Source organism: Lissotriton helveticus, chromosome 1_1 (genome assembly GCF_964261635.1).
Source record: "Lissotriton helveticus chromosome 1_1, aLisHel1.1, whole genome shotgun sequence".
Classification (NCBI taxonomy): domain Eukaryota; kingdom Metazoa; phylum Chordata; class Amphibia; order Caudata; family Salamandridae; genus Lissotriton; species Lissotriton helveticus.
Genome location: NC_136057.1, coordinates 1,792,547,416 through 1,792,561,563, shown reverse-complemented (window position 1 = coordinate 1,792,561,563; position 14,148 = coordinate 1,792,547,416). Strand labels below are relative to the sequence as shown.

The 14,148-nt window shown below is 52.2% G+C and overlaps 1 protein-coding gene across 2 annotated transcripts in view; it reads left to right on the top strand.

Annotated features, from left to right (window-relative positions):
- Window positions 1–14,148, top strand: part of ST13 (ST13 Hsp70 interacting protein) — a 119,500-nt gene that overhangs the window by 59,267 nt on the left and 46,085 nt on the right. For both annotated transcript variants that reach the window (XM_078640636.1, XM_078640642.1), the window contains exon 10: window positions 11,774–11,834. In XM_078640636.1, the coding sequence (XP_078496762.1) occupies window positions 11,774–11,834 (61 nt within the window). The remainder of the gene's footprint in view (window positions 1–11,773; window positions 11,835–14,148) is intronic.

Here is a 14,148-nt window from a genome sequence, read left to right as displayed (position 1 = left end):
AATTCTATGATTTGTTCGAAGTGTCGTCTACATGGGCAGTATAATTGGGGTGGAGGGAGGTCTATAATGTAATGGATTGATGATCATGGCCATATGCACTGTATTACTCATGGGTCACTGCCTGGCGAGAACTGCAGCAGAACTGTGGATGTTTGGCACGAAACCCTGCCCAGCCCTCTTTTGACTGTCGCAACAGAGTGATTTGTCCTGTGAACTGGAGAGCTTCCAAAGCCTTGGGTAGCTTGCCAGCTCTTCGTAAATTGCCTACAGTCTTCTTTGGAGTAGAGGAGCTACTTCCCTGCAGTCCACAGGCACCAACAAGCCGAGTCCGGTCCACTGCCTTGCAGCTCCCCAACTCAACCGATGCTGCAGACGATCAGGCGGAGGTACTCTAGCTTTGGAAGGTCACATATGTCACCTCAAAGAGTGTGAAGATAATAGGAACAGCCAGAGCCCTGCAGCACCAATACCCGGGATACTGGACATCCTGCAACCCACACCAACAGGGAGAGTCCATTCCGCATTTTCACTGCACCAGGCCCAAGCAGCCATATAGGGACGTCTGCATTATTGAGACGCACTTCATGAGTGGCCCAGCTGCCTTGAGTTTGCCTGCCAACTGTATGTTCCTGACTGCGAAGAGCATCTTTGCGTGTGCATCCGACCTAACCACGCTGCACCTGTGCCGCCTGGCCCTGGTCCAGACGAACCAGCTGTGTCCCCGTGCTCCAAGACCTCTTGTGATCTAAGCTTCTGTTTGGGAGCTCTTATACTTGTCCCCATGTGCAGCCTGGATTTGAGTGGCCCCCCTTTTCTGTAAGGCGCCCGATACCAACCTACTCGGTGTCCTGCTCTCAGTAGAACCTGGGCAGTTCCTGAAGAGATTCTGGTAGTACTTTCGACCTTGGCCCACTACAACTCAAAACCTTGAGGGTGAACTCGCTGAAACAGACTGCACCTACCTATATGCATCTCTGACTTTTCCTTCCATAGGATTGCATTTTGTCAACGTGGGGGGGGGGGGGGGGGCTGTTTTAACATACAGGTCTTAGCACAGAGCAAAGGAGAAGTTTGGAGGGAAAACTGAATTGTCACTAGGAATGAGAGGGATAAACTACAGAGTTGGGACTTCAAATCCCACAATTCAACATGTTAAATAGAAGCAATCATGGGCAGGGAAAACCACAAGTTTAAAACACAAAACCGATGATAAAATATGCAATCACAGGTAGGTTAAAACTACAGTTTTAAACTGTAACAACCACCGGCAAAGACTATAATCACAAAGGGAAAATCGTTTTTTTAACAACTTTTGTTTTGGGCTCCGATCCGAAACCGTAGGGGTCGAAATCTAAGCCAGGCTCTGGCCCACCTCCTTTGCCGAAAACACTTTCGGATCTGAAATCCTCGGCACCAAAACAACCGGACGTGCCAATTCATCTAAAAAAAGGCGTTTCGATGCTCTGCCTACCAAACCGGATCCGAAACAGAGACCGTTGTATATCCATCCAACTACTGGACATCACCACAAAAGTGACCCTTTAAAGGAAACCTGATGCAGAGGAGAACTACCACATTCCTTTTAAAGAGGATAAATGTTGGGACTAATCCCTGTCCTCCTCCCCTTCCATCTCCACCTCGGCCTCAATCTTTAATGATTTCACCTGAGCACTCACCCCCACATACACCTGAAGATCAGGATGATGGGGATGGGGACCATGCATCATTACTTCCAGACCCATGGGCAGATTATAATACCGAGACTCCCGCAGGAAATGACCCTGACCTATACCCTTCCAAGCACTCTCCACCGGACGACAGCGTAGGTTACATAGAACTGCTGGGTAGAGCTGCCAACTGCCACAGTGTACTGCTGCACAAAGAATCCCTTGAAGAGGATTTTATTTTTGAAACCCTTAGCAGCACACAAGTCATTGCACACACTTTCCATGATCAGGCACATTGACACATTCAATGAGGCCGTCCTGGCCTGTATCCTTGCCTCTAGGGTAGATAAAGTACAAGCCAGCACCATCTGACCCAGCGTACATAAAGGGATAATTAACATTGGACTCTAGTTTTGGCCAATGTGCGTAAAAGGGCCAACTCCCAAACTACATGAGATGCTCCTCCCCCAGATAAAGAATCTAAGCTTTTTGATGTTTCGGGGGAAAGGGTAGCCTCTCAGGCAGCAAACTTCTGGCGCATCTCTAACATGCAAGCGCTGCTTTCAAGGTATCATAGGGCGCTTTGGGACGAGATGGAGCACTTGTTCCAATTTCTGCCCGATGAACATAAATCTAAAGCGCAAGACCTAGTGCGGGAGGGACCGCTCATTTCAAATAATGTAATCAGGTGCTCCCTAGATGCTGCAGACACTGCTGCTAGAACTGTAAACACCAGCGTCCTTTAGAAAGGCACGCCTGGCTCGGTATCTCTGGTTTCAAACCTGCGGTTCAGCCATCCATACTGAACACACCCTTTGACAAACAACACCTCTTTGGCCCGGTGGTAGATTACTCACTGGAAAAAATTAAGACAGACACTGAAGTGGCCAAATCTATGGGAGTCCTTCAACTAACAAGTACGTGGTACCTTTTTAGGCGCTCCTTCTACCATGGATGGTCCAAAAGTACCTCCTCTGAGACCACCACGTACAAGGGCAACACCCAACCCTCTGCCTCTAAGGGTTACTACAGAGGGGGTTACAGAGGCAACCATGGTAGAGGTAGAGGCTCAAATACACGCACCTCCCCCCTCCAATACAAAGCAGTGACTTCACTACACTTCCCCCGACCCATTAACACCTGTCGGGGGCAGCTTTCAGATTTCCTACCGGTCTGGAAGTCCATAACAGACATATGGGTACTAGAAACGATCTGATCTGGTTACTGCCTGATGTTCATCAGAGAATCCTCCAAACATTTCCCCAAGGTCACACAAACTCTCACCAGATCACCTACAACTCCTCAAAATAGGGGGTTCAGTCTCTCCTAAAAGGGGCCACAGTCGGGCATGTACTCTTTACTTTCTAATGCCCAAAAAAGACGGTTCTCTCAGACAAATATTGGACCTCGTACAACTAAATCTTTACATAGTCAGACCATTTTCACATGGTAACACTTCAAGTACTACCACTTCTGCAAAAGGGTGACTTTCTGTCTACTCTAGACTTAAAGAACGCCTATTTCCATATTCCAATCCATCCGGCTCATCGAAATTTCTCAGATTTTTGATAGCGGGTCAACATTACCAGTTCAAGGTACTCTCGTTCAGAGTTGCCACTGCCCCAGAGTCTTTACAAAGCGTCTGGGGGTAGTCGCTGCTCACATGAGAACCCATCCATGTTTTCCCCTACTTGGATGACTGGCTCATCAAAGCCAGTACGTATCCAAAATGTCTCCAGCACACTCACCGAACATTTCAGTTACTAGATCAACAAGGGTCTATGTCTTAAAATCACATCTCCAGCCTGCCAATACTCAAAAGTACTTAGGAGCCACCATAAATACTCAAAAGGCTCTGGCGTTTTCCAACGCAGCCAGAATTTGCAAAATTCAGGCTTTAGTTCTCCAGTTTTAACCCAATCACTTGCTTCCAGCTCGATGTATATGCAACTACTGGGAATTATGGCATCTTGCATCATGATCGTTCCCTATGCCAGGCTGCACATGTGTCCCCTTCAGGAATGCTTAGCGGGTCAGTGGAACCAATCACAGGGTCTGTTAACCGATCTATTGTTGGTAAGTGGCCGTACTCCTCACTCTCTGCAGTGGTGCAACACACTAATTGATCAAAATAGACCCAGTTCCACAGACTGAACTAACAGCAGATGCGTCCCATGCGTCCCTCACTGGCTGGGGACCTCCTCTTCAGCACCACACAGTGCAAGGCCTATGGAGCCAACAGCAAAAGTTGCTTTACATCAATGACCTAGAGCTGCTTGCAGTCTTTCTAGCTATATAGGCATTTCAGACTCACCTGGTTGACAAAGTTGTCTTTGTTTGGTCCGACAAAAGGACAGCTATGTATTACCTACAAAAACAGTGTTTGGAGGGGGTGCACTCTCCAGCTGTCCCGATTTGTGCCATTCACCACAAAATCTATCTCTTAGCGGAACACCTCCCAGTATTGAACAACCAGATTGCAGACAGAGGCACCAAATACATGAATGGAAACTTCACCCTCCGGTTCTCCTCCCATACTGCCAAAGTTGGGGACTCCCTCACAGAGATCTGTTTGTCACACACCAAAATGCCAAAGCTTCACCTCCAGGTGCCCACATCTGCTCTCCAGGGGCAATGCACTATGGATGAACTGGTCAGGGATATTTGCCTACGCTTTTCCGCCTCTCCCACTCATTTCATTAGTATGCTCAGAAGCTCAGGCAAACATCCCTCACACTGATACTAGTAGCTCCCACATGGGCCCGTCAACCATGGTTCACAACCCTGTTGGAGCAGTCTCTGGTTCTGTATCAAAAGCTGCACCGAACATCCAGTCTCCTCAGACAGAGCCATGGATAAATCAAACACCCAGATCCCAAACAACTAAACCTTGAGATCTGGATCCTGAAATCATAGTTTGGTTATCTGAACCTTCCTCCAGACTGCATGCTCACCGGGGAGGCCAGAACGCCTACCACAAGAGCCTGTTAAGCAGCTAAATGGGAGTGCGTTATTTATTGCAGTAACTATCACATCAACCCTCTTGATGCTCCCATACAAAACATCTGCTATCTTACACTTGGAGCAGTCAGGATTGGCTTACACTTCCATCTGGAAAGCGATAAATGTTGCTTTTTTGTAGATGCGCAGCTAAAGAAAGAGGTAAAATCTTTACCTGTTAAACCCAAAGCACATTCCACTCGTACAAAAAGAGCCACTATGGCCTTTTTATGAAATATAGCCCACTCTTGTAAGTCGGCTACAGGGTCTACCCCACACACTTAACAAATACTACTGTGTCGATGTTTTAGCACGCCAATAAGCCAATGTAGGTCAGGCAGTGCTATGTACCTTTTTTCAAACTACTGCAACTCCCACAAGCTAGTCACTGCTTCTTCAGAGGGACTGCTCTACAGTCTATGCAGAGAATAGGTATCGACAGCCACACATGCCATCAAACCTGTATTGTAATCTTATTTGAAAGAAACAGGTTAGTGTTAGATTCCTTACCTTCGAATATCCCCAGGCGTCAGACTGGACCTAGAAAGTTTTGCGTAGCAGTACCCCTGCGCGTCGTTAGGCGTCTGCGGCTCTGCGTCCATCTTCTGCATCGTTGGCTCTGGGATGACGTCGTCGGAGTACTTAGACGCAGCCCTCGCGCGCTGACGTCAGTTTTTTTTTTCTGCGCCAGCAAGCGCAGATCTGGAAAAAGCAGTACTTCTTAGTCGCCTTTTGACAAACTTTTTCGCGTCGGTAGACTCTTGGTGCCGATAGATGCCCGGGTTCAAACCCTGTGCCGATTGTAACTGCCCGATGTCTGTTACCGTTCCCGGTCCCTCCCTCCGTCCGGATCCGGTGTCGGACCGGCGTCGCTCGATGCCGCATTTGACGCAGAGAGAAGAGCAATTCTTCTATGATCCGGCCCCATCCTTTGCACCTAACTATCAGGAGATGGGAGGCGGTCTGAGGACCCTCTGGCACGGGAGTGCCAGTCTTATCAGGGCTGGGCAGTTGAGCTAGAGGAAGCCAGTGGTCTGGACACTTCGCCCGACACTGGATTTGTCTCCCCTCCTACCGGAGGAGGGGGCTGCTTGCAGCGTGGTGTTGACAAGGGCGGCCAAAGCCTTGGCTCTTGAGCTCCCCGTCGCGGCCGTGAGGACTAACCTCCTCCAAGGTCCTTAAACCGCAGCCAAGCTCTTCGGAGCCTCTCCTGCCGTTTAATGAGCCCTCACTGATGTTCTGTTGGCACCTGTTCCAGGCCGGCTACATGCCCCCCTGTAGATCGGAACGTGGCCAGACGACGCCACCTCCCGGCCCCGGGCAACCCTAGCTTCCTGTCCACCCACCCCGAGAGCCTGGTTATCCAGACCTCTAACTCCCAGACCGCATTCCCGACTGCTCTACCTGATCGGAATCCAAAAGGTATGAGCAGTTTGGTAAGCAGCTTTTCTCCTCACTTAGTTTGGGGTTGCGGTCGGTCAACGCTTGCCTTTTGGGCCGTCATACCCACTCTCTGTTGGACACTATCGCGGACGTGCTGCCAAATTGCCCCGAGGAGGCCCGGGGAAAACTCGCTCAAGCCCTTGCGGAGGGGTGAGATGCAGCATGGTACTCTATTCGATGTGGGCTGGATACCACTGACTCGCTGGGCAGGGCGATTTCCGTGGCGGCTCGCCTCCACGCCTGGCTGAGGTCCGCTAACTTTTCGGCTGATGTCCAGAACTCACTCATGGACATGCCGTTTGATGGCCATCGCCTCTTTAGCGACAAGGCAGACCGTGCACTTGAGCGTTCCAAAGACTCCAGGGCTACGGCCAAGTCCTTGGGCCTGTCGGGCCAGCGCCAGTGAACTTCTGCCTTTCGCTCCTTTTGTGGCCAAGGAAGGGGCGCCCCTTTACTTCCTGCCAGCCATGGGCCGCAGACCAACATCCAGCGTGTTAGCGGACGTGGTAACAGCCGTGGCGGTGCCAGGGGACAGCGGCGAGGCCAGTCCACATCCACCCCGGCAGCATCCACCTCAAAGCCTTCCTAGTCTGAGCTTTCAGGCCCAATTGACGCCAGTGGGGGGGGGGGGGCAGGGTTCGCCATCACCTCCTCCACCTGCGCTCCATCACATCGGACAGGTGGGTGCTGCAAATCGCCCGAAGGGGCTACTCCCTCCCCTTCGAGGCGATCCCTCCAGCCATGCGACCGCCGTACCACCGCGTGTCGGGGGATCACTTGCAACTTCTGCAAGAGGAAGTTACTCCTCTACGTCCTCTAACGACGTCTGCCCCAGTTTCAGTCCTGGTCCGGCGCCGTCTTCGACGTTGATGGGTGAGGCCTTCATCTACGACCCGGCTCCGTCATTCCAGCCTGTTCACCAGGACACGGATGAAGGGGAGGACTGGGAGGGGTCTGAGACCCTCTGGCACAGCAGTGCCAGTTGAGCCAGAACTAGGCAGACTAACTAGGGGAGGCCAGTGGTCTGGACACTTCGCCCGACACTGGATTCATCTCTCCTCTCTCCCTGGCTACGGAGGAGAGTGCCACTTAAGGTGTGGTGTTACGCAGGGCAGCCAAGACCTTGGCTCTTGAGCTCCCTGCTGCGGCCGTGAGGGCTTATCTCCTCACTCAGGTGCTTCAGCCGCCAGTAAGCTCCTCTGAGCCTCAAGGAGGTTCTGTTGGGCACCTGGTCCAAGCCCTCCACAGTGCCCCCTGTGGATCGGAACGTGGCCCGACTCCTCCGGGCGACCCTAGCTTTCTGCCGTGCACCCCACCCCCGAGAGCCTGGTGATCCCAGCTTCTACGTTCAAGACCACATTCCCGACCGCTCCCCCGGATCAGGAATCCAAAAGGTTTGATCAGTTTGGGAAGAAACTGTTCTCCTCATTGAGTTTGGGGTTGCGGTCTATCAACACTGCTTGCCTTTTGGGCCGTTATACCCACCCTTTGTGGGGCACGGTTGCGGACGTGCTGCCCCAGTGCCCGGAGGAGGCCCGGGCCCGGCTCCCCAAGCCCTTTCAGAGGGGCGGGATGCGGCGCTTTATTCCATCAGATGTGGACTGGATGCCACGGACTCGCTGGGAAGGGCAATTTCCACGACGGTGGCGGTTCCCCACCACGCCTGGCTGAGGTCCGCCACTTTCTCGGGCGATGTCCAGGCCACGCTCATGGACATGCCCTTCAATGGCCGTCACCTCTTTGGCGACAAAGCAGACGCTTGAGCGTTTCAAGGACTCAAGTGCTACGGCCAAGTCCTTGGGCCTGTCGGGCCAGCAAACTTCTGCTTTTCGCCCCTTTCGTTGCCAAGGAAGGGGCACCCCCACACGTCCTGCCATCCACAGGCCGCAGAAACAGCCTCAATGCGGCCCGAACGTGGTAACTGCCATGGTGGTTCCGGGGAACAACGGCAAGGCCATCCACATCCGCTCCCGCAGCATCTGCCTCAAAGCCTTCCTAGTCTGAGCTTTCAGGCCCATTCAACGCCAGTGGGCGGCAGGGTCCGCCATCACCTCCTCCACTGATGCTCCATCACGTCGGACAGGTGGGTGCTGCAAATCGTCCGAAGGGGCTACTCCCACCCCTTCGAAGGCGACCCCTCCAGCCATGCCACCGCAATGCCACCGCATGTCGGGGGATCACTTGAAACTTCTGCCGGAGGAAGTTATGGCCCTCTTGGCCAAGGGGGCCCTCGCGCGCGTTTCTGGGCCAGAAGTAGGACGTGGTTGCTACTCCCACTACTTTCTGGTACCAAAAAAGGGCAAATGAGGTCTACGCCGTATCTTGGACCTCTGGAGTGTATACGGCTTCCTCTGGAAGGAGTTAAAGATGCTGACTTTAGCTCAGGTCCTAGCTGCCCTAGACCCGGGAGACTGGATGGTCACGAGCACTTTCAGTTTACAGTGCTCCCCTTAGGCCTTACCGGCGCCCCTCGGGTGTTCACGAAAGTGATGGCAGTGGTAGTAGCTCATCTGCGCAGATCAGGGGTTTCAGTCTTCCCCCTATCTCGACGACTGGTTGTTGAAGGCGGGCTCGCCCCAGACAGTCGTCTCTCACCTCCAGACTACGGCCGACCTCCTGCACTCGCTGGGGTTCTCCATCAACGCGCCGAAGTTGCACTTGTGCCCCTCTCAGTAGCTCCTTTTCATTGGAGCGGTTCTGGACTCGGTGCAGTTTCGGGTTCATCCCCCTGAACAGCGGGTTCGGGATATTCAAGCTCCGATCTTTCAGCCTTTATCCCGAGTTTGTCAAGTTGCCGCTGCGGCTCCTGGGGCTGATGGCCTCCTGCATCCTTCTGGTGCATCACGCCAGGTGGTGGATGCGGGCTCTGCAGTGGGACCTGACGTTTCAGTGGGCACCGCATCAGGGCAACCTGTCTGACCATGTCCTGATCATGGAGGGCACTGCGAGTCAGTTGCAGTGGGGGCTCACGAACCGCAATTGGGTCAGCGGCAGATCCTCTCCCTACCCCAACCAGAGCACGTGACTGATGCGTCCCTCCTGGGATGAGGGGGGGGGGTTCCACATGGGGGGGGAGGCTGAGATCAGAAGCCTCTGGTCTCTGGCAGAGTCCCGGCTCCATATCAATCTTCTGGAGCTGCGGGCGATCCGTCTTGCACTGAAGGCTTACCTTCCCTCTGTCCGGGGAAGTGTAGTGCAGGTGTTCACGGACAACACCACCGCCATGTGGCACTGCAACAAACAAGGCAGGGTGGGGTCGTGGACTCTTTGTCAGGAGGCTCTGCGCCTCTGGACATGGCTGGAACACCAGGGCGTCACCCTGGTGGTTCAACACCTAGCAGGTTCTCTGAACGCCAGGGTGGACTAACTCAGCCGCAGGTGCATGATGGATCACGAATGGCGTCTGAGCTCAGATGTGGCGCAAGGTCTCTCTAAGCAGTGGGGAGAGCCTTGGTTAGATCTATTCGCCACCGACGAGAACGCGCAATGTCCTCAGTTCTTCGCGTTGGAATTTCCAAGGCGTCACTCGCTCGGATACGCTTTTCGGCGCGAATGGAGTTGTGGTCTGTTGTACGCCTTTCCGCCTATACCACTTCTGCCCTGAGTGCTGAAGAAGATCAGGCGAGACTGGGCCCAAGTCATCCGTGTGGCTCCAGACTGGGCACGAAGATACTGGTATCCCGAGCTACTCAGTATGTCTGTCTAGCCCCCAATTCGTCTGCCTCTTCAGGAGGACCTTCTGTCGCAGCAGCAGGGGACGGTCCTCTACCCAAACCTGTCCCCATTCCACCTACATGTGTGGAGATTGAGCGGAGACAGTTGAGGCCATTTGACTTGCCTCCTGAAGTCTGTGATGTAATTCTGGCAGCCAGGCGTCCCTCCACAAAGTCGGTATACGCCTGCAGGTGGAACAGATTTGTGGCATGGTGCACAGCAAAGGTTGTGGATCCACTCTGCCCCCTTTCAGAGGTTCTCCTCTTCCTTCTTTCTCTTGCCCAGCAGGTCTCTGCTCTGGGTACTATCAAAGGCTACCTCTCGGCCAATTTTAGCCTTCTTAAGGCTTCCTGATCAGCCTTCTCTTTTCAAGTCCCCTGTTGTAAATAGATTCTTGAAGGGCATCATGCACATGTTTCCCCCTAATCCTTTTGTGATACCTCAATGGGACTTGAACCTTGTCTTGACTTATCTGATGTGAGCTCCCTTTGAGCCACTTCATAACTGTCCTCTTCGTCTTCGGACTCTTGAAACTGCATTCCTGGTTGCCATCATCTCTGCCAGTAGAGTGAGTGAGCTCCAGGCTCTCTTCTAAACCTCATTTCCTCTGTCCATACGGACTAAGTTGTTCTGAGGACTTGTCCTTCTTTCCTGCCCAAGGTAGTTACAGCCTTTCATATCGGGCTGTCCATCACCTTGCCCACCTTCTTTTTGCCTCCCTCGAAAGAGGAAGAGAGGCTCCACCGTCTGGACCCTAAACGTGCGCTCTCCTATCTGGATCGCACATGCCAGTTCCAGGTAGACAACCAGCTCTTTGTTGGTTACGTGGGCACTAAGAAGGGACGGGCGGTGCACAAGCGGACCCTCTCTTGGTGGGTCGTCTTGTGCATCAAGGCTTGCTACTCATTGGCAAAAAAGGAGCCTCCTGTGGGGCTGCGCGCCCCTTCCACTCGAGCCACGGCAGCTTCTACTGCCCAGGGTCGGGGAGTCTCCTTGTAGGACATATGTCAGGCAGCTACGTGGGTCTTGCTGCACACGTTTGCTAGGCACTACTGCCTGGACAGCCAAGTCCAGAGAGATTGCTTTTTGGGCCGTTCCGTTCTCCAGGACTTTCTGGTGTGATCTTGGTTTGCAGACCCACCACCGGGGTTGGTGTTGCTGGGGTATCTATTCTAAGGTAAGGAATCTAACACTAACTACTGTTTCTTACAGATATGTCGTTACCGAAGGTAAGTAACTTGTGCAAATGGGCATATATACAGATGGAAATGTAAAAAAAAAAAAGAAACACCATAAAACCGGGAGCCCTATGGAAAATGCTCTAGCAGTTGACTACATAAAATGTATGTGATTTGTCAGAAAAATGCTTCTTTCTGCTTCTGGACTGGTAGTGACATTGAGGCTGTGAATTCTTACTCCAAGCTTTTTGGGATCCTGTGTTTTAGGTGGCATGGAGGTAAAATGGGTGGCTTAGTTAAATCTGCACAATTTGGTGTCTAGATGAGGAACGTTTCTCCTTATCCAGTTCCCTCCCTTTGCTTCTACTTTGCGTTCTTAAATTCTTTTCTACAATGCTTGCTTGTTCTTACATTTTACAGTCTTAAACCCTGCCCCATTCTATTTTGTAATATTACTCTCCCTCCTACTCCATCTTTTCTTCTGCTTGTACATTAATTATTTCAGTTCCCTTTCCATCTTCCTTTTCTCCCTGTTTTATTAATGTTTCTGCTGTTTTTTTTTTCCTGTTTGTCTACCCTCCTCCCCAATATGACCATGGTGCCAATCTGTTTTTTTCCTGTTGGTACCATACTTTGTATACAGATTTGTTTCAGATGCAGATAGATACTTGTGGATGCTGCTTCTTCAACTGTTTTTTTTAATCTTTCCTCAGTCTTGATTTGCTTCTAAAGCGACTCATAAAATTACAATGGTATTTTTTGTGTGTGTAGGAGGAAGAGGCTCGGAGAGCGGCAGGTGGTAGTAACCCCTTTGGCGGGGGAGGATTCCCAGGTACGTTTAACTTTTGCATGAACATATGTAGTGCCAGAAAGCCATTTTTGATGGGAGATTACTTATAGAAATTGATCTTGAATGGAGCTGGTAGTGAGGATTCTGGATATGAGACTACATTTGGAGCTTTCCAGGATGCCACTTCCCTGCAACTTTCTGTTAAGGAGGTTGTGAGGAACTTCCCCAATTTGGGATCGTGATGAAGTGCCCCCTTTTTGCTTGGTTGCCCCCACTTTTTGTTGAATTGCTGATGTGCTTTGAGTATGCGCTGAGCTCCTGCAAATCGGGTACCTAGGGCCTATGTTCTTTCCCTAAAACTGCATTGAAGCCTAAATCCAATTGGCATCTCTGGCCACAGGTCAGCCCCTGGTTAATGGCACCACAGGTACCCAGGGCACTGTGACCAGAGAAGGCCTCTAAGGCCAGCAGCACTTATTGTGCCACCCTTAGAGGTACTGTACCTTCACACTCGCACACTCTTTGCAGGCTAATTGTTTTGGAGCAGAACAAAGTGAAGAGTCGACATGGCACACATCCCTGTGTTCCATGCCTACAACCCACTGCCCTGGCATAGGTCAGTCACCCCTCTAGCTTAGTGCACTATACCAGTGGTGAGGGTACAGGTGCATGAGCCCTGTATCCCTACAATGTCGAAGTCCATTCTTAGATATTGTAAGTGCAGTGCTGCCATTAAGAGTATATGGTACTGGGAGTTTGTCATTTACGAACTCCACCGTACCATAATGGCTCAACTGAAAACTAAGAAGTTTGGTATCAAACTTCTCAGCATAATAAACCCACACTGATGCCCGTGTGGGATTTCATGAAAAAATGCACACACAGGGCATCTTAGAGATGCCCCCTGAAAACTAACCTACCACTAGTGTCCAGGCTGAGTGGCTGCTTTCAGCTGCCACCACCAGACCTGTTTCTGCACCCCTGCTTTGAGCCTGCTGCTCTCTGGGGCCTGAAACAATGCACATCCTGGAACGAGGTGTCAAGCCTCCTCCCCAGGATGGGCAGGGTACACGAAGGGGAAACTTCAAAGGCTTGCTACCTTTGTGAGCTTTCCCAGGCCACTTGCTGCTCTCAGCAACTGGTCCCCACTGGTTCTGACCCCCACTTTGAGCAGAAGAACCTGCGGTAAAAACAAGTGAGGAAGAGAGATGTGCCCACCTCTGCAAACTCCACCCCTCAGGTGGGGGAGGCGAGGTGACTCACAACTCAGTCCATGCCATCTTGAAGGTGGGGGACTCAGCCAACCAGAGACAGGCTCATGCCGCCTCCCACTGAAGGGTGGCATAATAGGGGGTGTACCCTCCCCAGTGAAGGGACACATTGGTCCCTGCCTTTTACCTACCTGTAATGCCCCTTAAGCTAGTATTTAGAGGCACCCCTGAATCTTGCTTCCTCAGATAAGAAGAAACTACCATAAGGACCGAACAGCCGTGCAGCAGCTAACCAGAGTAAGACACCCACTAACTTAGCCCTACCACCCTGTCTCCCCTCGAACCTGCTCCTGCAAAATCCTGGTGTGTCCTGCAACCAGCAACCTCTAAAACCCCAGAGGACCTGCCTCCCTTCAACTACAAAGACTTTGTCTCCCATGAACACCGGAGCTGTTCATCTGCAACCTCTGGCTCTGGCCGGACACTGCAAATCCACCCCACTCTGCACCAGCCGTCCACGGCCCGAGCTCTTGTGGGAAAACACCACAAGGAGGTCCCCCCAACAACACTGACCCGAGATCCACTGACCCCTGACCTGCCTTAAACCTCCAGCCGACGCCTGCAGCCTAAAACCAGAAGGTCCCCCCCAACCGCGACCAGGATCTGGTAAGAAGATCCGACCCCAAAAGGCACCACTGCACCAGATGCCCCACGGACTTGTGTGCCCAAACCAATGGTCCATTGCCTAACCAACCCCTAACCTCCCAACTTACCTCTCAAAGTGGTGGTCTCACCCAGAAGACCTTTATTCCCAAGCCTGCCGTGGCTTTGCAAACCGGAGGATCCCCATTGCAAACAAGGCGTCTGACGTCGAAACTGCACCCGGCTGCCCTAGTGCTGCTGAGGGTGCACCTTTGGTGCTACTTTGTTTCCCCATTTGCCATGAGCTTAAGTCCAGGAGCTTTACTCCCACTACCAAGTGGCCTGCTTGCCAGCAGCCACCAACCGGAGGCCCCCCCATTGGATAACATTGGGCCTCAGCACTCTGCACCCGGCTGCCCTAGTGCTGCTGAGGGTGTAACTAGAGTGCATGCTCGACTCTGAGGGACCCCTGAGTCTACCCCCAGAACCTCAACTCCCACTAC